General features: G+C 35.4%; 5 protein-coding genes and 1 long non-coding RNA gene across 8 annotated transcripts; 4 read left to right on the top strand and 2 right to left on the bottom strand.

Annotated features, from left to right (window-relative positions):
• On the top strand, window positions 857–2,990 carry LOC104731051 (trafficking protein particle complex subunit 3-like). The gene is made up of 6 exons (XM_010450310.1): window positions 857–947; window positions 1,344–1,431; window positions 1,684–1,781; window positions 1,979–2,078; window positions 2,274–2,456; window positions 2,653–2,990. The coding sequence occupies exons 2-6, from the start codon at window positions 1,375–1,377 to the stop codon at window positions 2,773–2,775; spliced, it is 561 nt and encodes a 186-aa protein (XP_010448612.1). The 5' UTR covers window positions 857–947; window positions 1,344–1,374; the 3' UTR covers window positions 2,776–2,990.
• On the top strand, window positions 3,033–4,814 carry LOC104731041 (phosphatidylinositol N-acetylglucosaminyltransferase subunit P-like). The gene is made up of 3 exons (XM_010450299.2): window positions 3,033–3,200; window positions 3,734–4,128; window positions 4,270–4,814. Exons 2-3 carry the CDS (start codon window positions 3,744–3,746, stop codon window positions 4,401–4,403), a joined length of 519 nt encoding a protein of 172 aa, XP_010448601.1. The 5' UTR covers window positions 3,033–3,200; window positions 3,734–3,743; the 3' UTR covers window positions 4,404–4,814.
• On the top strand, window positions 4,695–6,613 carry LOC104731031 (protein translation factor SUI1 homolog 1). Its single transcript, XM_010450288.2, has 5 exons — window positions 4,695–4,815; window positions 5,468–5,550; window positions 5,781–5,986; window positions 6,228–6,281; window positions 6,386–6,613. The coding sequence occupies exons 2-5, from the start codon at window positions 5,514–5,516 to the stop codon at window positions 6,428–6,430; spliced, it is 342 nt and encodes a 113-aa protein (XP_010448590.1). The 5' UTR covers window positions 4,695–4,815; window positions 5,468–5,513; the 3' UTR covers window positions 6,431–6,613.
• Window positions 7,537–9,290, bottom strand: LOC104731020. Of its 2 annotated transcripts, XR_758550.2 has the most exons (3): window positions 8,874–9,290; window positions 8,563–8,749; window positions 7,537–7,760 (listed from the first exon to the last, which is right to left on the bottom strand). It is a non-coding gene; the product is annotated as an uncharacterized LOC104731020 (long non-coding RNA). The 2 variants fall into 2 exon arrangements; XR_758549.2 differs by having other exon boundaries at window positions 8,563–9,286.
• Window positions 9,549–11,753, top strand: LOC104731059 (thiamine thiazole synthase, chloroplastic). Of its 2 annotated transcripts, none has more exons than XM_010450330.2 (3): window positions 9,549–10,025; window positions 10,800–11,288; window positions 11,379–11,753. In XM_010450330.2, the coding sequence occupies exons 1-3, from the start codon at window positions 9,621–9,623 to the stop codon at window positions 11,538–11,540; spliced, it is 1,056 nt and encodes a 351-aa protein (XP_010448632.1). In that variant the 5' UTR covers window positions 9,549–9,620; the 3' UTR covers window positions 11,541–11,753. The 2 variants fall into 2 exon arrangements, with proteins under 2 accessions (XP_010448632.1, XP_010448624.1); XM_010450322.2 differs by lacking the exon at window positions 9,549–10,025 and adding an exon at window positions 10,196–10,671.
• LOC104731072 (TBC1 domain family member 15-like) lies at window positions 12,020–15,567 on the bottom strand. The gene is made up of 12 exons (XM_010450340.2): window positions 15,093–15,567; window positions 14,474–14,569; window positions 14,213–14,316; window positions 13,986–14,125; window positions 13,807–13,899; window positions 13,587–13,709; window positions 13,393–13,481; window positions 13,194–13,299; window positions 13,013–13,110; window positions 12,671–12,937; window positions 12,501–12,584; window positions 12,020–12,413 (listed from the first exon to the last, which is right to left on the bottom strand). Exons 1-12 carry the CDS (start codon window positions 15,180–15,182, stop codon window positions 12,399–12,401), a joined length of 1,305 nt encoding a protein of 434 aa, XP_010448642.1. The 5' UTR covers window positions 15,183–15,567; the 3' UTR covers window positions 12,020–12,398.

Genomic DNA, 18,254 nt, shown 5'->3' on the forward strand with positions numbered 1-18,254 from the left:
TGAACCATGCTTTCTCACTTGTACGTAAGAGCGACCATGCACAGCATTATCGTTTGTTAAAATCCTCCTCCCGGAGATTGCAAATCCTAAAATAAACATTCCCAAACTAAGTCAAACGATACCATTTGGATCAACTAAAAACAAAAGACACACTAGAGATTTAGAAAGAGGGAGAGATGTTTATGAGTACCGGAGCTTGAGTATTCTGTCTCAGTTGTTTGCCAAGGTTGAACAATATCTGGCTCTCTAGAAAAGGAGAAGATCTTCACCACCGAGTCTAGAGCCACATCGATATCAGAGCGACTCGCGCACACAGAAGTACAATAACGAGATATCAAAGAAGCATGAAAAGACGAACTATAACGAGGAAGAAGGCAAGGAGAATAGAAAATTCTAGGAACCGAAGTGCTCGTGGAGTTGAACAACCTTGCCACAAAAGGAACACACCGGAAGAACATGTTAAGTGTATATGTTACATGTATTTACGAACGATATACATATATATTATTTACTTGATAGTCATATACGATCCATGAATTTATTACACTACTTCCTTTTCTTTTCAGATTTAAACTTCTCAAAATATATTTTAAAGATTTAATGGAAACATAATCAAATGAAACTAGCATAATTGATTCTAGTCAAATCTGGTGTTTTCAGATGCGTTGAAATGATTGCCAAGGTATGCCATTTCCATTGAGTTGCTTGTTTTTAGTATCACGATTTTACACAGGTTGTATGCATAATATTGTAGTTAAACAACCAAGCTCTTCTTTTTCTTTTTACTATGTGAAAAGTCCAATGGGCTTCGGCCCATATATTTATACACAATGGAAAACAATTTTTTTTGCCATCGAGCAACAATACTCTCTCTCTCTCTCTCTCTCTCTGCCATCGCCAGAAACTTCTCTTTAGCTTTTTGGGTTTTACTTAGGGATCATCAGTTGGTAAGATTAGATTTTTCTCTCACCCCATTTCTAATTTGATGCTTCTTAGATCGTGAATTGATATGCATCCTGCAGTGACCATTCTTTAATTTACGAATTTTGTTTTATTTTTTCGTTTCCTTTGTGATTGATAATTTTGTTGGGGGGGTTGGTTGTTTCAATCGAAACAAAGGTCAAGTGCAAATCCATTTATAGTCACTCTCTTCTGTTAGTAGATCTACCTGAGATTAAATTTGTTGGTCTTATTCAATCCCATTTTGGTTCTTAATTTTTTAATCCTAAAAAGTGAAAGTTTTTGGTTTCTTTTGTTTCTATATAGCTTATCTCTGATCTGATCAAGTTGAATCCTTGTACTGTTCTGATGAAGTGTACTTATTCTATATGGATCTAATGTAGAAAAAGAGTTGCCATTTCGAGAATTTGGGAGATGGCTCCGGTTGGTCCTCGATCCGGTGATGCGATCTTCTCTAGCATTGATCGTGTGGTAAGCTTAGATTTCAAAGTTTCCTCCTTTTTTTTTTCTTCTCTCTCTGTGTCTTTTGATTTTATATTTGCCTCTTGAGTCATAGAATTTGGAATTTGGTATATGCTTCATTTCATAGGATAAGCCTTTTTCTTTGTTGTTGGAAGTTGTGTAAAGGGTTTGAGAAGTAAACCTTGAAGCCAATTCTGAATCTTTTGTTATGGAGAGATAGTGTTTGATTTAGTTTTTTTGGAATCTGTTGTATTTTTGTAGAATGCTGAGTTGTTCACGTTGACCTATGGTGCAATTGTGCGTCAATTGCTTACTGACCTGGAAGAAGTCGAGGAAGTTAACAAACAGCTTGATCAAATGTAATTGCTTACTGACCTTGAAAGTTTTGTATTTTTCATTCTCGTGTTTGAAGTTTTGCTGCATTAGTTCTTTTGTTCATTTATAATTCTAATTATGTGCCATGGATGGGACGGATAAAGCATTCGAATTTCTGGTTCATACGGATGAGTGTTCGATTATTTACAACTTTATCAATAGCTTTCTGTTTATTCTGCAGGGGTTACAACATTGGAATCCGTCTTATCGATGAGTTTCTAGCCAAATCTGGTGTTTCCAGATGCGTTGACTTTAAGGAAACTGCTGAAATGATTGCCAAGGTATGCCATTTCCACTTAATTGATTACGTGTTTAGTATCATGATTTTACAGTTTTCAAGTGTCTCCATGGGCGTCAAACAGCATGAAATTACACTATAGATAAACCTTATCTGTCAAACTAGAGCATAAGTATAATCTCCTTTGGTATTATGATATTGAAAAGCAGTAAGAGGCTTTACCTTATTAATTACACAGGTGGGTTTCAAGATGTTCTTAGGGGTGACTGCATCAGTGTCAAGCTGGGACGCGGATGGGACTTGCTGCAGTATAATCTTGGAAGACAACCCGCTCGTTGATTTCGTGGAGCTTCCCGATACTTGCCAAGGTCTTTACTACTGCAATGTCTTAAGTGGAGTCATTAGAGGAGCTTTGGAAATGGTCAGTCTCCTCTTCTTTTTTTTTATTCTCTACTTCTTTGTTTACATAAGTTTGCGTTTTCAAGCTTCTCAATACAAACAGAACCCTTAGAAACTTGTAAAAGAACATCTCTTACTCCTCCATTATCAAAGCATAGAAGAACTTGTTTGTGCCGAGTGTTTATGTTCATTTTGTATTGTCTGCACAACATGATCAGGTCTCGATGAAGACAGAAGTGACATGGACACGTGATGTTCTTAGAGGAGATGATGCTTATGAGTTGCAGGTGAAGCTACTGAAACAAGTCGCAGAGGAGTACCCTTACAAGGATGATGAATAAACAAAATATCAATCTCTTATCTTCCTTCTGCAACAAAGAGACATTTAATTACTGTTTGTAGCCTCTCTCTGTTTCTCTGCATTCTTAGCTTTTTTAAGCAAACTATACTTAATCCTACATTTCTTAGTGTTTGTTATGTGAGAAGAGTTTAAGCGTATTAATGTCACTACTACAAAAATCAATTCTGTATTCAGTAAGACCAGAGTTTTTATACACTTGCAATTTCTCATTTTCTCTAACAGAAGAAAAATAACAGTGAGAGAGATGTCATCGTAGAAATAAATCCAGTGTGGACATCATCGTCGAGGCGTAAACACAAGTTGCAGACTTTATCCAAATTTAGAGTTTTCTTTTTTTCTTCTTCTTCTTCGTCTTCAAAACTCAGATCATCATCAGATCATCGAAACCCCAATTTCACAAATCAGGTAAAAAGCCTCTCCCTTTTGTCTCTTTCTTGTTCATCTTCAATCATCTCTCGTAGATTTACCAAAGTGGTTCTGTCTCTTTACGGATTTGTTAAATGAGAGTTTGATGTTTTGATGTTTTGATGTTTTTCTCTGTAAGTAACCATCTTTTGGAGCATTGGGTTTTGGTTGAAGCAATTCCTCTGTTTACATGTTCTTCTAGGTTATTTATACCTGTTGCTTATACTTTTTTGTTTGTTGTTCTTAGTCACTAAAGCTTTGCAGTTTTGGTTCTTTGGTTGAGTTAGAGATAAAAAAAAGTTCAGGATAGATGATGATTTCATACTCTAGTCTGGGAATTTTAGTTTCTAATTTAATAGTCTCATCATCTTCTTGGCCAAGAGAAGCAATTGTTGTGTGCTGATATTATTGGCTTTAGGACCATTGTTCTAATTTGTCTTTCTTGAGCTTTACATAATCTTATTTTACACGCTCCAAATCGATTCCTGCAGCAAGGGAGAGAAAAAAAACTAACAACTGGTGTTCTTTTGTAGTCTCTTTCCTATGGAAGAAGCTCATTCAGTGAATAGTCCGAGACGAGTTTTAAGCTTCTCGAAGAGAAAGAAGCAAAATCCCGGTTTCCGGGATTCAGACAGCAGAAGGTCATCTCCGTTCAAAGCATCACAAGTTCATCATGGACCTAAACCCTCAGAGGTGTATGGTTTTGTGGGTTCCATTTCGACTGTTGTTGCCACTGTCATCTTCTTGATATGGGCTTACGTACCAGATAAACTCTTGGAGTCTTTAGGTATCCATTACTACCCAAGCAGGTACTGGGTACTGGCTATGCCAACCTACTTGATGGTGACTTTGATGCTTACTTTGGCTTTTTACATTGGTCTCAACTTCATCGCTACTCCACCTCCAACCTCTCTCAATACCTTGTTTGGTGAGCTCCCCCCTCTCTTATAGAGATTATTTTCATTTCATCTAATAGCTAGCTAGAATGTTTTAAATGTTGTAGGTGCAGGGGAGTGGGGTTTTTTGGAGTTTGCTTGCTTTGATGATATTTGTATGTTTGGTATGGCAGATGAGTACAGTAGAGAACCCGGGGAACTCGATCCTGTGATGGAAGAAGGTGAAGACAGGCCTATAGATCCAATTTCTGACATTGATATTACAAGAATCAATCATCTTATGTTCAATTCAAATGATGTCAAGTGATGCTATTTACGTTTTGTTCAATTCTGCATTCTTTAGCTTTTTAAGCAAACTATAAGCTCCGTGTGATGTTTTGGTACAAACCACTTAGTTAGTGTAGCAATGTCACTAAAAAAATCAATTCTGTATTCAGTTTTATACTTGCAATTTCTCATTTTCGCTATTTAAAAAAAAAACAAAAATTAAATGAAAAAAATAGCAGTGAGTTGGCATCATATGATTGGTACAAATGAATCTGACGTGGACATCATCGGTTATTAAATATAATATCTCTTGTCTCCTTTTTTTATCACCACCGTCGAGGCGTAAACACAAAAGTTGCAGACTTTATCCAAATTTAGGGTTTTCTTTTTTTTCTTCTTCTTCAAAACTCAGATCATCATCAGATCTTCGAAACCCCAATTTCACAAATCAGGTAAAAAGTTTTCCCCTTTTTTGTCTCTTTCTTGTTCATCTTTAATCCTCTTTCGTAGCTTTACCGATTCAATTCATTTTCTTTTTTTCTTTTTGCCGATCTGCGATTGAATTTGAGTTCGTCTTCAATTTTTTTGGGTACATCGTTGTTTGGGTTTCGATTGAGAATTTTTTTTTAGATCCCTTTGTGTTTGTTATTGATATGTAATAAGATATGATCTTGCTTAACAATTCAATACCGATGATTGTTTTTGGTCGTCAATTGATAATTTCTCGCTGCACTGTTATTAACCAATTTAGATTGTAACTGGAACTAGATCAGGCTTGCTTTACTAACCTGTTGAGATCTCGATTACACATATAAACATTTCATAGTTTTGTTCTGTGAATCTACTTTGAGGATGATCATTTGAATTGTTTGTGGCCTCTTTTTGAGGTTTATTGAATCTGGAGAGATGGGTTTGTTTGTAGTTCTTGCTTGTGTAGTACATGTTTGGTTAATGTTCTTTTCTGATCCAATCAGTTTCTTAACTCTTATGTAAACGTTTTTTTTACTATGTTTATGTCTGAATTGATTGTGATTGGATGTTTTCATGTTGTATCATATGTTTCCTCCCCAATTCTAATCTAAAGGGTTAAACCTTCTTGTACAGATCTCAGCTTTCTCGGTTAATTTCACCCTCAAATCAACTAAGTTTCATGTCTGAACTTGACTCCCAGGTTCCTACTGCCTTTGGTAAGTTTCATCTACTGTACCAAAACTTGAGATTGTTAGTCATTGATCTTCTTCATCTTGTTTTATATATGTTCATACAAAATTATTGTCAGATTTTGATTACAGTAATTGTATCTAGCACGCGTCCTGAAAGATTTGTTTATATCTTTTAACATGTTATTCAAAGCATCATTTTTAGTTTGAAGATTCTAATGGTGTTTATTCTCCATTTGCTCTTTGTTTGGTTTCAGATCCGTTTGCTGATGCGAATGCTGAGGACTCAGGTGCCGGAACAAAAGAGTACGTTCACATCCGTGTCCAGCAGCGAAATGGTAGGAAAAGCTTGACAACCGTCCAGGGCCTGAAGAAAGAGTACAGCTATACCAAGATTCTTAAGGACCTCAAGAAAGAGTTTTGCTGCAACGGCACTGTGGTTCAGGATTCCGAACTTGGACAGGTTGGTTTTATAAAAAATCTTCATTGATCCATCATCCATGTGCTGAGAAGTGGATGATATAATATCTCTGTCGTTTTGTATTTAATCATATAGTTGATTTAAACAGGGCCATATAAGTACAAAGATAAGTACTATCTTTGTTTGGCTTGAACGAACCGAAATGCCTTGGCCGCCTCTTATCTGAACATTTGAGCTTCTCTGTTTTTAAGTTTTGCTTATGTTGTTTTGTGTTGATTTGTAGGTTATACAGCTTCAAGGTGACCAGCGTAAGAACGTCTCCACATTCCTTGTTCAGGTAAAGAAACAATAACTCTATGAGTCTGTTTACTGCTAAAAACATTACATACAAACCGTGTAAGAATGATTGTCTGATCTTTCACTGTTTCTCTGTAATCACAGGCTGGTCTGGTGAAGAAGGATAACATAAAGATCCATGGTTTCTAAGCTATCTAGTGAAGAAGCATATTAATAATAATAATAAAAACATATCATTTCCCTCCTTTTGATTTCTTGTTGCGAATTTCGGGTTTGATTCGAGTAGAAGAAGATCATAATCTGTCTTCTTCCTAGTGTTCTTCCTGTTTGGTATTCGAATTTAAATGGCTTATGCCCATACTTATTCATCTTCTTCCCCTGTTTCTTCTGCGTTACTCTGTTTCAACTCTTATCTATGTAATAATATCAGATTGTTAAGATAACTTCTTCTAACTTGTCATACTTATGAGTTTCACTTTCACAAATTGATTCATGATTTTTAAAAGTATACTAACTGAATTGCATATAGTTGATTCAAACAGGGCCAGATAAGTGTACCAACCTGAAGTTGTGATTCTTTCCAAGTACTAAATTGCAGATTTTGTTACGGACCACAAAAAGTTGAATGATCAAAAAGGTTGATGTATCTTCTCTCATAATTCACAAACACACAAATGTGTTGATAAATGAACTGTCTTTTTCACAAGTAAAGTCCAAAACCCGTCTCCGTCGTACAAAGATATATCACCTTGTTGTCACCACACACTCACTGCAAATGGTCACACAGGCAGGCACTGCAACTGGCTATGGATGTTTCCACACAAAAAAGCTTCGAGATATTTTTGTATACCATGACCTGAATTTGAATATAATTATTCATTTCTACAAATATAATCAAATCTTTTTTTTTTTTTTTTTTTACAAAAAAANCTATGATTCTTAATCTCCATGTAATATACTGCACGTATCTTTTGGTTTTGGCACCACTCCACTCCATATTACGATATTAATTGCAAAGAACATAGGGCAATCCGATAAATTCAGTCAAAATCATTTTTTTGAAACTGTACCATGCAATCAATAGTATCTAAAGAATTAATAGTATATATTTCTTCTTTTCATACATCAAATCAAAGACTAAAATTCAGAATTGAAATATATTATATTTCTTACCTTATATAAGAGCAAACTCAATGCACATACTCATTTGAGTGTCTATATCTTTTAATAATACTAAAGATAATACAAATTTCTTCACATCCTTTCTTTTAACTTTTGTCCTCCCATTAGTCATCTTTGGGTGTCTAACTTTTTTTATTAAAAAAATGTTTAAAGTGAGTTGTTCTCTTGTTGTGGGGAAAGAAAAACACAAAAAACCAAGACCAGAGACTTGTTTTTCTCTTGTGCCGACTTGAGATCACAAGGAGAAAGCCACGGGAAGATCAGAACAAAGACCAGAGACTTGTTGTTCTCTTGTGCCGTGAGATCACAAGGTTCACGAGTATGATTGGAACTAAACCTGCCAAGGATAAGCAAACAACACATGAGATAAGAACCTATCAACAAACAAAACTCAAGAAAAGAAAACAAGAGCAGAACCACCTAGCATTGATAAAAGAACAGAACCACCTAGCATTGATTAAAACGAAACAAGAGCATAACCACTTAGCATTGATAAAAGAACAGAACCACCTAGCATTGATTAAAACGAAACAAGAGCATAACCACTTAGCATTGATAAAAGAACAGAACCACCTAGCATTGATTAAAACGAAACAAGAGCATAACCACTTAGCATTGATAAAAGAACAGAACCACCTAGCATTGATTAAAACGAAACAAGAGCATAACCACTTAGCATTGATAAAAGAACAGAACCACCTAGCATTGATTAAAACGAAACAAGAGCATAACCACTTAGCATTGATAAAAGAACAGAACCACCTAGCATTGATTAAAACGAAACAAGAGCAGAACCACTTAGCATTGATAAAAGAACAGAACCACCTAGCATTGATTAAAACGAAACAAGAGCAGAACCACTTAACAGTTAGCATTGATAATAGAACAGAACCACTTAACAGTTAGCAGAACCACTTAGCAGTTAGCATTGATAATAGAACAGAACCACTTAACAATGATTAACACGATACATAACACAAGCATTGATTTAGTCGATTCATCAACGATACATAACACAAGACTCAAACTTTAACAAAACACAAGACTACCTTTTCAATGTCAACAATCAATCGGATTCTAGTTAACATAACGCAACTATGCTCTTTAGTAAGTCAACTACAGGATCGCAATGCACTTACTTTGGGATTTTACATGTGGAACAATCTTTCTCCGAGTAAATGATTTCTACAGGATCGCAATGACACCAATTATAACAGCCAGAAAGCTCGTGTACCTACAAAAATCAAATACAAGGTTTTAAGGATATAAAGTGGGATTATGCAAACAAACTATGTACTTGACATTATAAGAGATCCGACGAATCTCCTGCAAAACCCAAACACAAGAGCAATGATCAGAGAGAGGAACCCTAATTGAGAAAAGATCAAACGGCTAACACACCAGAAAGGAAGAAGTAATGAGAAGAGAAGGAAGGAAGTAGAGGGAGTACAGAAAGTAATCGATACAACCCGATCGAGAAACCAAATCACAAACCCAATCGAAGACTTGCGTCGAATCGATTTAGAAGACGACGAGGCGAGATCGAATCGATCGGAAGAAGAAGACGACGATGCGAGAGCTATTGTCGTGATTTTGTGTTTCTCTCGTTTCGATATTGTCGAGAGAAAGAAGAAAACGAAGAAAAATAAAACTGAATAATAAAAAACAACAAAACAAAACTTAACCAATACAAATAATACACGTCGGGTCTCTGCTGTTCTCAAAGGATCGCCGCAGAGACACCGGTCTCTCAAAAATTATGATTAAAACTTTTCCTTTTTTTGTTTATATTATTAAAAAATCAGAGACATCCCAAGGATATGTCCATTGGGTTTGCTCTAACAATGTTCGACGGGATTTATGCTTAATTCTTTACTAAATATGGGTTGATTTTAGAAAAGTATTTTCATTCAATCAGAACCGTGAAGAAATGAGACCGTTACTTTCCATTGATGCAAAAAAAAAAAAAATTTATCATAAATAATAATTATATTAAAAACAATTAAATTAAAATAAAAATAAAGAACAAAAATTCGCTGACCCTTCGTTCCTTATCTCTGACGTGGCCATCACTCTCCAGATATTTTCTACTTGGTTCTAATTTAAATACTCACCAACCCTCACTTCATTACTTCACCATCCTCGTCACTGCACCCTAAAACCTAAAGCTCGCTCACAGCAACAACAACAAAAAAACATGGCAGCCATGGCTTCAACTCTCTCTCTTTCTTCAACCAAGCCACAGAGGCTTTTCGATTCCTCTTTCCATGGCTCATCCATCTCCGCAGCACCTATCTCCATCGGTCTTAAACCACGATCTGTCTCTGTCTCCGTTCGCGCCAGCACCGCTGGTTACGATTTGAACGCTTTCACTTTCGACCCGATCAAGGAGTCGATCGTGTCTCGTGAGATGACGAGGAGGTACATGACTGATATGATTACTTACGCTGAGACTGACGTCGTCGTCGTTGGTGCTGGATCTGCTGGTTTGTCTTGTGCTTATGAGATCAGTAAGAACCCTAATGTTCAGGTTGCTATCATTGAGCAATCTGTTAGTCCTGGTGGTGGTGCTTGGCTCGGTGGTCAGCTTTTCTCCGCCATGGTAAGATCTTTTTATTAGTTTGCATGTCAGATCTTATTCTGTTTCATTTGAGAATTAGGTTTAGGTTGAACTTAATTTAGGGTTAGGGTTTCTTATCTTTTGGGATTTGATTGTGTGTTTTATGGTAGATTGTTCGCAAACNTAATTTAAATACTCACCAACCCTCACTTCATTACTTCACCATCCTCGTCACTGCACCCTAAAACCTAAAGCTCGCTCACAGCAACAACAACAAAAAAACATGGCAGCCATGGCTTCAACTCTCTCTCTTTCTTCAACCAAGCCACAGAGGCTTTTCGATTCCTCTTTCCATGGCTCATCCATCTCCGCAGCACCTATCTCCATCGGTCTTAAACCACGATCTGTCTCTGTCTCCGTTCGCGCCAGCACCGCTGGTTACGATTTGAACGCTTTCACTTTCGACCCGATCAAGGAGTCGATCGTGTCTCGTGAGATGACGAGGAGGTACATGACTGATATGATTACTTACGCTGAGACTGACGTCGTCGTCGTTGGTGCTGGATCTGCTGGTTTGTCTTGTGCTTATGAGATCAGTAAGAACCCTAATGTTCAGGTTGCTATCATTGAGCAATCTGTTAGTCCTGGTGGTGGTGCTTGGCTCGGTGGTCAGCTTTTCTCCGCCATGGTAAGATCTTTTTATTAGTTTGCATGTCAGATCTTATTCTGTTTCATTTGAGAATTAGGTTTAGGTTGAACTTAATTTAGGGTTAGGGTTTCTTATCTTTTGGGATTTGATTGTGTGTTTTATGGTAGATTGTTCGCAAACCAGCTCACTTGTTCCTTGACGAGATTGGTGTTGCTTACGATGAGCAAGACAACTACGTTGTCGTTAAGCACGCTGCTCTGTTCACATCTACCATCATGAGCAAGCTTTTGGCTCGTCCTAACGTGAAGCTCTTCAACGCCGTGGCTGCTGAGGATCTGATCGTGAAAGGAAACAGAGTTGGTGGTGTGGTCACTAACTGGGCTCTTGTGGCTCAGAACCACGACTCTCAGTCTTGCATGGACCCAAACGTCATGGAGGCCAAGATTGTGGTTAGCTCGTGTGGTCATGATGGTCCTTTTGGAGCCACTGGTGTCAAGAGGTTGAGGAGCATTGGGATGATTGATCATGTTCCTGGGATGAAGGCTTTGGACATGAACACTGCTGAAGACGCTATTGTGAGATTGACCAGAGAGGTTGTTCCTGGTATGATTGTTACCGGTATGGAAGTTGCTGAGATCGATGGCTCACCAAGAATGGTGAGTTTTTTTTTCAGTTTCCTTGACCAATCTATTTATTCGATAGCCATTTAAAGATCATGTCCTGAGTGAATCTGTTGTGATGTATAGGGACCAACCTTTGGTGCTATGATGATCTCGGGACAAAAGGCTGGACAGCTTGCTCTTAAAGCTTTGGGACTACCAAATGCTATTGATGGAACTCTCGTCGGAAACCTAAGCCCAGAGCTGGTCTTAGCCGCAGCCGATTCAGCTGAAACCGTAGATGCTTAAGACAAAAGGGTATTTTTTTAACTTCAGAAAATTTCCCTTGATCCTTCGTATGTTTGAAGGAGTGCAATAAAGGAGTTTAGGTGTTTAAGCTGTGACTATTTATGTCTTGAACTTTCTCTGGTGTCTTTGTTTCTCTTCTCAATGAGATGTGTTCTTCTATGTAAAATATCTTATCTGCTCATTCGTAATGCGTATGTTCTCGTTATTCTCCTTCTTACAAGCAGCTTTCTAGATGTCGGTGGCATGCATGTTCTGTTTTGTAGCTATTCAAATTATATCTAAATATTAAGTTTTAAATCTTTAGATTATTTAGAATGGCTTCTCTCATTGCAGGACATATGATTCATCTTTTGAGGGCTGAATTTAAATGGTAGTTATGTATAGATAGAGCTGTCTAAGGTCTCTCTAGTTTCTCTGCTGATGAGTGAATAAAGAGTTTATACTTTTAGATGTTCAGAGAACAGAGGAAAACCATAAAATAGGAGAAAAATAAAGTTTACAATTCTTTTATGAACATATTCATATGTCTGACCTGTAATTCAAATACTCCATCCTTATTTACATATATAATCCGGCTTATACAAGTGGAACAATGAGTTTAGAAAGGAATCGATGATAATTTTTTCTTTTAGTGGAAACAAAGATTACAACATGGATTTGTATGAACAGTTTTACAACGAGTAAGTTGTTGTGTAAGTTAAGAGGTCCATGGTTTCTTTTCTTCAGAATGCTTAGCCACCCAATGAATCGTTAAATCTCTGACCAGTCACACTTTTTGTCGCCGGATTTTGTGAGTTATCTCAAATATGTATAACAACAACATACAAAAACGCTACTACTCACAAATCTTCTCCAGTGCTATTTCTTTGCCTGCTGCGATTACAAAAACAGAACAATCAGAAAGACTTAGAAGATAGATAGCTGAAGAAGGATCATAAGAGTTTCTCAGTAGAAGCAAACCTTTTTTAGATATTTCTTATGAAGTTTCATTGCACCAGTACAGGCTTTCTTTGCATCCAAGTTCCCGGTTATGTCGTTTAAGATCTGTGCAAAACACAAGGATCGATGAGGAAGTTTATTCATTGGAAATGAGATACAAACCGGTGATATCTCTCTGCATTATTTATTACCTTTACAACATCATCGAGTCCTCGAGCTTCTGTCATAAGCTTAGAACTCTTGTCTTTCAAAACACTAGCCACTAAGAAAACCGAAATAGGCAAAGGACCTTCTGCACTTTTCCCTCCGTTCTTCATGTTCTCTCTCTCGTACTTCCCGCATTGGTTTATCGACTTTGGTTTACCTTTGGACGAACCTTCAATAGTTCTCTCTCCCTCGAACTGAGGCTCCTCATATAGAGAATACATTTCTGGATCATACTCTAATGCCCACATCATCTGCTCAATGAAATAATATATCACTCTTTATTAGTGTGCGGTCAAAGAGCAATGTTTCTGAGTTTATGAGTTTACCTCCCAAAGGTACAAGGAGTCGCAAAAAGAGAATTCTCTTCGGAACTGAACCATGATCATTCGAATCGCAAAGAGATAGTCACCACCACCCAATTTCTCTGCATTTCAAGATCCATAATTTTATATCAAGATCTCTCTTGCTCAACGTTAAAAGTGAGGTGAGAAAAGCTTTAATAGATACCTAAGTGATGGTGAAGCTTGGGGTCAATAATCTGAGTGATTGAAGCCAAATGAGTAAGCTGTGCTTCGACTCCAACTGATCTTCCCGTGTCCCGAAAGTTTCCTCGCTTTCAAGTTCAAGAAAAATAAGAAAAGACCTTTTAACATTATCTGACTAGAGAGTAAAAACAAACATATATGAACATTGAAGTAGAGTGTACCAATCGACGCATCAATCGTTCGAAACACCAAAAAGCATCAGCTTCATCTTCAAGAAGCATAATCATAGGGGAACAAAGATCACTCATTCCTGGTCAGAAGAAACAGTAGATAGATCAAAACCTAAGAATCAATCCGAGTTTTCAGGGCTTGATCAAAGGAGACACCTGTTCTTTCTCTGAATTTAGCTGCTTACCTTGGCAATAACCAACGTCGTTATCTATCCAGGCGTAAAGAGCTAGAATATCCCAGAGCTTAGACAAATTCTCCTTTTTCTCATAGAAAACCAAAGTCCTATCTGTTCGATTTACATCAAGACCTGAAAAGAAGAGTTTACACAAGTCAACTGAATGATATACTGAATCATCCCTTCAGAACTACTTTCTTTTTGTGACCAAAGCCATGTGATAACAGACCTATCTGGTGTAGTGTTAGCAACCACTGAATAACTTTCTTGTCCAAAGGTCCCCGACTTGCAAGCTCTTTGAAGAAATCAGCACCATTCGCGCCTGAGATAATACATGAAAATCAAGATGCTTAACGTTCTAGTAAAAAAACTGATGATCTACTATTTCTTTAAGCAAAACTTTTTTACCTAAATTTGTTTCTTGTAGTACAAGAGGATCGTTAATGGGTTCACCCTTGTTGGTAATTACAGGTGCGGTAATAAATCCACCACTACCGATAACGGGAAACATTTGTTTACATTCCTCCTTCCATGAAGCATACTGCAATCTGAAAGGATATACTGATACTTTAAAAAAGATGATATAGCAGCCAAGAGAATACAATGTAAATAGGATCTCGATAGAACTAATTCACCTTCTACGTTGTCTGATTTGCTCTCTTTCTTCAAATGTGCTCTTTGGATCATAACAACCAAGTAAGAATTCCCAGACTTCTCCTCTAATCGATGGATGGATCCCCTAGACCAGTCAAGAATGCAAAACAACAGGATTGGAAATGATAAGAAAATGCAATCTGATACCGTATTTGAGCAAACCGTGGTACATAAGGACTAAATATAAAAGTAATTTTTGCATATACAGAACATATATCAGGAAACAGTGTCTTGAGACTAACCCCTCGTTGGATACGACTTAGAGTTTTGCCAATATCAAGGAACCCTTCTGTTGTAAATGCAGCTTGCCATTTTCTAACACTCAGAGTTTTACCAGGCTGCACAAACATAATTTAAGAAAAAAGACAGGTAATGTCAGCTAATTGAGAGACTCTGCCATTCTCTAAACCTCATAAGTGTTAGATATGTGAAACTTAAACATGAACTCTAAGCAAGTCATAGCATTATTGATGTAACACAAGTCATTAGACCATAACTAGTACTGCTTTCTTCTCTTGTTTTAATCACATCAGAACAATGGCTAAAAAAGTCTCCCAATTCCAAAAGGAGGAATCTGCATTTGTCTAAAAGACAACCCATGAGAATATCAAATCTAAAAAGATCAATCATCCCTAATCAATTTAGTCAGCATCAAAAGACATAAACATGTGATTAGCTTCCCCAAGCCTTAAAAAAACAAAAACTAGTAATGCTCTCATATAGATAACAACCCAATGCTACAATTTAGCTGAGAAGTTCATTGGATGCGAATCACAGCCTCACAGAGGAAGAGAATGAATCAATCTCATAGATGAAACAGAGAACGAATACAAATGCTGGACAAAGAAAAAAGGAACATACTTTGATCTTGAATTTGGTATTGGGGACATCAGTGCACTCAGGACGAATCTGGTAATAAGAATCTGCTGGTTCTGCGAAGGCTCCCCACATTTATGTCAAATTTTTTTCAATAAAAATGCAAACTTTCCCGGGAAAATCAAATGAAAAGGATAGAGAAAGTAAACAAAAGAATGGGTTTTTATTTCTATAAACAAAAGATTGGAGAAGATGAACAACAAAAGAAGCAAAAACTGGCACCCTCTCAAAAGATCAATTCTTTATCGATTTTGGAGAAGAAGAATAAAAAACAAATAGAGAGAGATCTTAAGAGGAGGGTCCAGTTTTGAGGAATCGGATTAAAAAGAAAAGATCAACAAAGACAGAACTTTTCTTCTTTGGTTTTTGCAATTGTTTTTTTTACTACTAATCTAATCTAATCATCAACTAGGTTTCGTTTTTACATGTTTTTTAAAAAATTGTGTGGTTTATGGAAAAAGCTATGATTTTTTTGTGTGATGGTGATTAATTAAGAGAGGTCAAACAAAGCTTGTTGATCTGTCTTTTTCAATTATCTCTATCTCCCGTTTTTAGTAAACGAGTTTTCAATAGAGAGAGAGAGAGAGAGAGAGAGAGAGAGAGAGATGAGTCTTGTTGACGTACGGTGGGGTGTTAATGGCCCAAACTACCCATGACCGTTCTTAACGACATTGTGTGAATGTTACTTTTGGTTTGGTTATACGGTTAACTCTCCAAAACCCTAGAAAAGAATGTTTAGAAAACTGAACTGATCAGATCACATAAACCACATCTTAGTTTTTACTCGTCGATTTGATTTGGTCCTTGTTTTTGACGTGTTCAAAAGATTCTGGCTTCGGCATTAGTCGTTAGAGAGGTTTGTTTATTCAACTCACTCATCGTTTCAGCCAAACGACAAAGTTATACTACTGTGTAATGCTATATAAACTTTAAAGGCCAAAAGAACTATTATTATTTATAAACAAAGTAATGGAACAAACTATGTTATTGATGAGAAAGAAAAAAAAGAAAAACAGAAACCGACATAGATTACATTATGTTTATATTAGAAAACAATAAAAAGTATATCTTAGATAGATATAGTCGAATTGACGTATAATCACCGATTATGAAAGATCCATTATTTGTCTCTTCTAAAATACGCATAAAACACTACGATGGCGAAGCCTATAAAAACTGCAAAACAGGCAAAGAAGGCTATAAACCCCAGTAGCATCAGGCCCTCCATTCTTCTCGATTATAATCTTTGTTTGTATTGAAAGCTGAAAAAAAATAGAGTATATTCAATCAAGAAGAAGAGGTCTTATATAAGTTAATTATTAGCTTCCAAAACAATTATTGGAAAACTTTGATGACCAAAAAAAATAAGGAAAACGTTGATACAATTAGCTAATTGAATCTAAAGAAATGGTAAATTATTGAGCGAGTAGAAGGATATTAACCTTTTAGGACCCAAAAAAAAAAGAGGTTTAAATGCTTATCTTAAACACGTATAATCAAATATATAAGCGTATCCTAAACATGCCATGTTAGGTTTAAATGCTTTCCAAAATTGAGAATCGTATATTAAATATACAAAATTCGATATTGTTTATAGTAGAAAGCATGTCATATATATATATCATCATAATTGAAAAAGATTATTTATATGGCAGGCTAAGAAAATAGAAAGCCGGTAAGGCGGTAATAGTTAGCAATCCAAATATGAAAGATAAACATAAGGAAGACAGTTGAAATATCATAGCTTAGCTATTAGTATAATTATTACTAATGATTTGGAGTCTAAACTCTAAACTAATGTTAAAATCATACGTTTGTGTGAAGCAACAATATTTCCTTGTTCCTCCCATGAGAAAAAAAACAAAAAAACAAAAAATAGTCTCTAACAATTCTCTTTAGAAAAGATGCAGACCTATGTACTGTATTTTGTTTGTATCTCGTACTTAGATTTCTTACGTTATGGCTTTTAAAGCACTTCTGTCTATTAGATCGTAAAAAAAAAAAGTACTTCTATTGGAGTCTCAAGTCTGTCAATGAGAAAGTCTTAAAAATATATATTAACTGAAAATGGCTAGATAAATAGATATGTTTCTCAAATGAGAGACCCTCTCTCATCAAAACATGAACATATGTTTGTTTGTTATTGATTCACAGTTTTTTTTGTTGGGTCACAAAATCATATTTTACATTGTTTAGATTTGAACTACTATTTTTGGTTATTTGAGAAAATATATTCTATTCGAAATTTAGATAATATTTGATCTTAGAATATTAATTAATTAGTTCAGATATTATTTTTTAAAAATAATAAAATAAAATTATCTTATATATTAAGCTTTGTTATGTATAAATTTAAATTATCTATTAATATTAATTGATATTACTTAAAGTTGATCTAAATTATTTGTATTGAATCATCAAAATGTTGTAACACCAATAAACTAGAATAGTGTTTTGTAAAAAATCATATAAATAAAAGTAAGGTTTCTCTCTCTCTCTTTATTGGTACACTTGGCAATGACTTTAACAAAAAAAAATTATATTAAACCATAAATTAAAAAACATTTAATCTTGACATTTAATTCATATTTTAAAATTGAAATCATATAAATTATGCATTGACTATTCAATTGTATGCATTGACTAGAATAGTGTTTTGTAAAAAATCATATAAATAAAAGTAAGGTTTCACTCTCTCTTTATTGGTACACTTGGCAATGACTTTAACAAAAAAAAAATTATATTAAACCATAAATTAAAAAACATTTAATCTTGACATTTAATTCATATTTTAAAATTGAAATCATATAATTTATGCATTGACTATTCAATTGTATGCATTGACTAGAATAGTGTTTTGTAAAAAATCATATAAATAAAAGTAAGGTTTCACTCTCTCTTTATTGGTGCACTTGGCAATGACTTTAACAAAAAAAAATTATATTAAACCATAAATTAAAAAACATTTAATCTTGACATTTAATTCATATTTTAAAATTGAAATCATATAAATTATGCATTGACTATTCAATTGTATGCATTGACTAGAATAGTGTTTTGTAAAAAATCATATAAATAAAAGTAAGGTTTCACTCTCTCTTTATTGGTGCACTTGGCAATGACTTTAACAAAAAAAAATTATATTAA

This window comes from Camelina sativa, chromosome 2 (genome assembly GCF_000633955.1).
Source record: "Camelina sativa cultivar DH55 chromosome 2, Cs, whole genome shotgun sequence".
Taxonomy (NCBI): domain Eukaryota; kingdom Viridiplantae; phylum Streptophyta; class Magnoliopsida; order Brassicales; family Brassicaceae; genus Camelina; species Camelina sativa.

Bases quoted from the DNA above. Each gene is read 5' to 3' on its own strand.
- LOC104731051 (XM_010450310.1), top strand. From the start codon at position 1,375: ATGGCTCCGGTTGGTCCTCGATCCGGTGATGCGATCTTCTCTAGCATT. The intron at 2,079-2,273 runs GTATGCCATTTC...TTAATTACACAG, and splicing joins CTGCTGAAATGATTGCCAAG to GTGGGTTTCAAGATGTTCTT. The intron at 2,457-2,652 runs GTCAGTCTCCTC...CAACATGATCAG, and splicing joins TTAGAGGAGCTTTGGAAATG to GTCTCGATGAAGACAGAAGT.
- LOC104731041 (XM_010450299.2), top strand. From the start codon at position 3,744: ATGGAAGAAGCTCATTCAGTGAATAGTCCGAGACGAGTTTTAAGCTTC. The intron at 4,129-4,269 runs GTGAGCTCCCCC...TTGGTATGGCAG, and splicing joins CTCTCTCAATACCTTGTTTG to ATGAGTACAGTAGAGAACCC.
- LOC104731031 (XM_010450288.2), top strand. From the start codon at position 5,514: ATGTCTGAACTTGACTCCCAGGTTCCTACTGCCTTTG. The intron at 5,551-5,780 runs GTAAGTTTCATC...GTTTGGTTTCAG, and splicing joins CCAGGTTCCTACTGCCTTTG to ATCCGTTTGCTGATGCGAAT. The intron at 6,282-6,385 runs GTAAAGAAACAA...CTGTAATCACAG, and splicing joins TCTCCACATTCCTTGTTCAG to GCTGGTCTGGTGAAGAAGGA.
- LOC104731059 (XM_010450330.2), top strand. From the start codon at position 9,621: ATGGCAGCCATGGCTTCAACTCTCTCTCTTTCTTCAACCAAGCCACAG. The intron at 10,026-10,799 runs GTAAGATCTTTT...GTTTTATGGTAG, and splicing joins GTCAGCTTTTCTCCGCCATG to ATTGTTCGCAAACCAGCTCA. The intron at 11,289-11,378 runs GTGAGTTTTTTT...TGTGATGTATAG, and splicing joins TCGATGGCTCACCAAGAATG to GGACCAACCTTTGGTGCTAT.
- LOC104731072 (XM_010450340.2), bottom strand. From the start codon at position 15,182: ATGTGGGGAGCCTTCGCAGAACCAGCAGATTCTTATTACCAGATTCGT. The intron at 13,710-13,806 runs GTCTGTTATCAC...TCTTCTTTTCAG, and splicing joins GCTAACACTACACCAGATAG to GTCTTGATGTAAATCGAACA. The intron at 13,111-13,193 runs GTATCTATTAAA...CTTGAAATGCAG, and splicing joins CAAGCTTCACCATCACTTAG to AGAAATTGGGTGGTGGTGAC.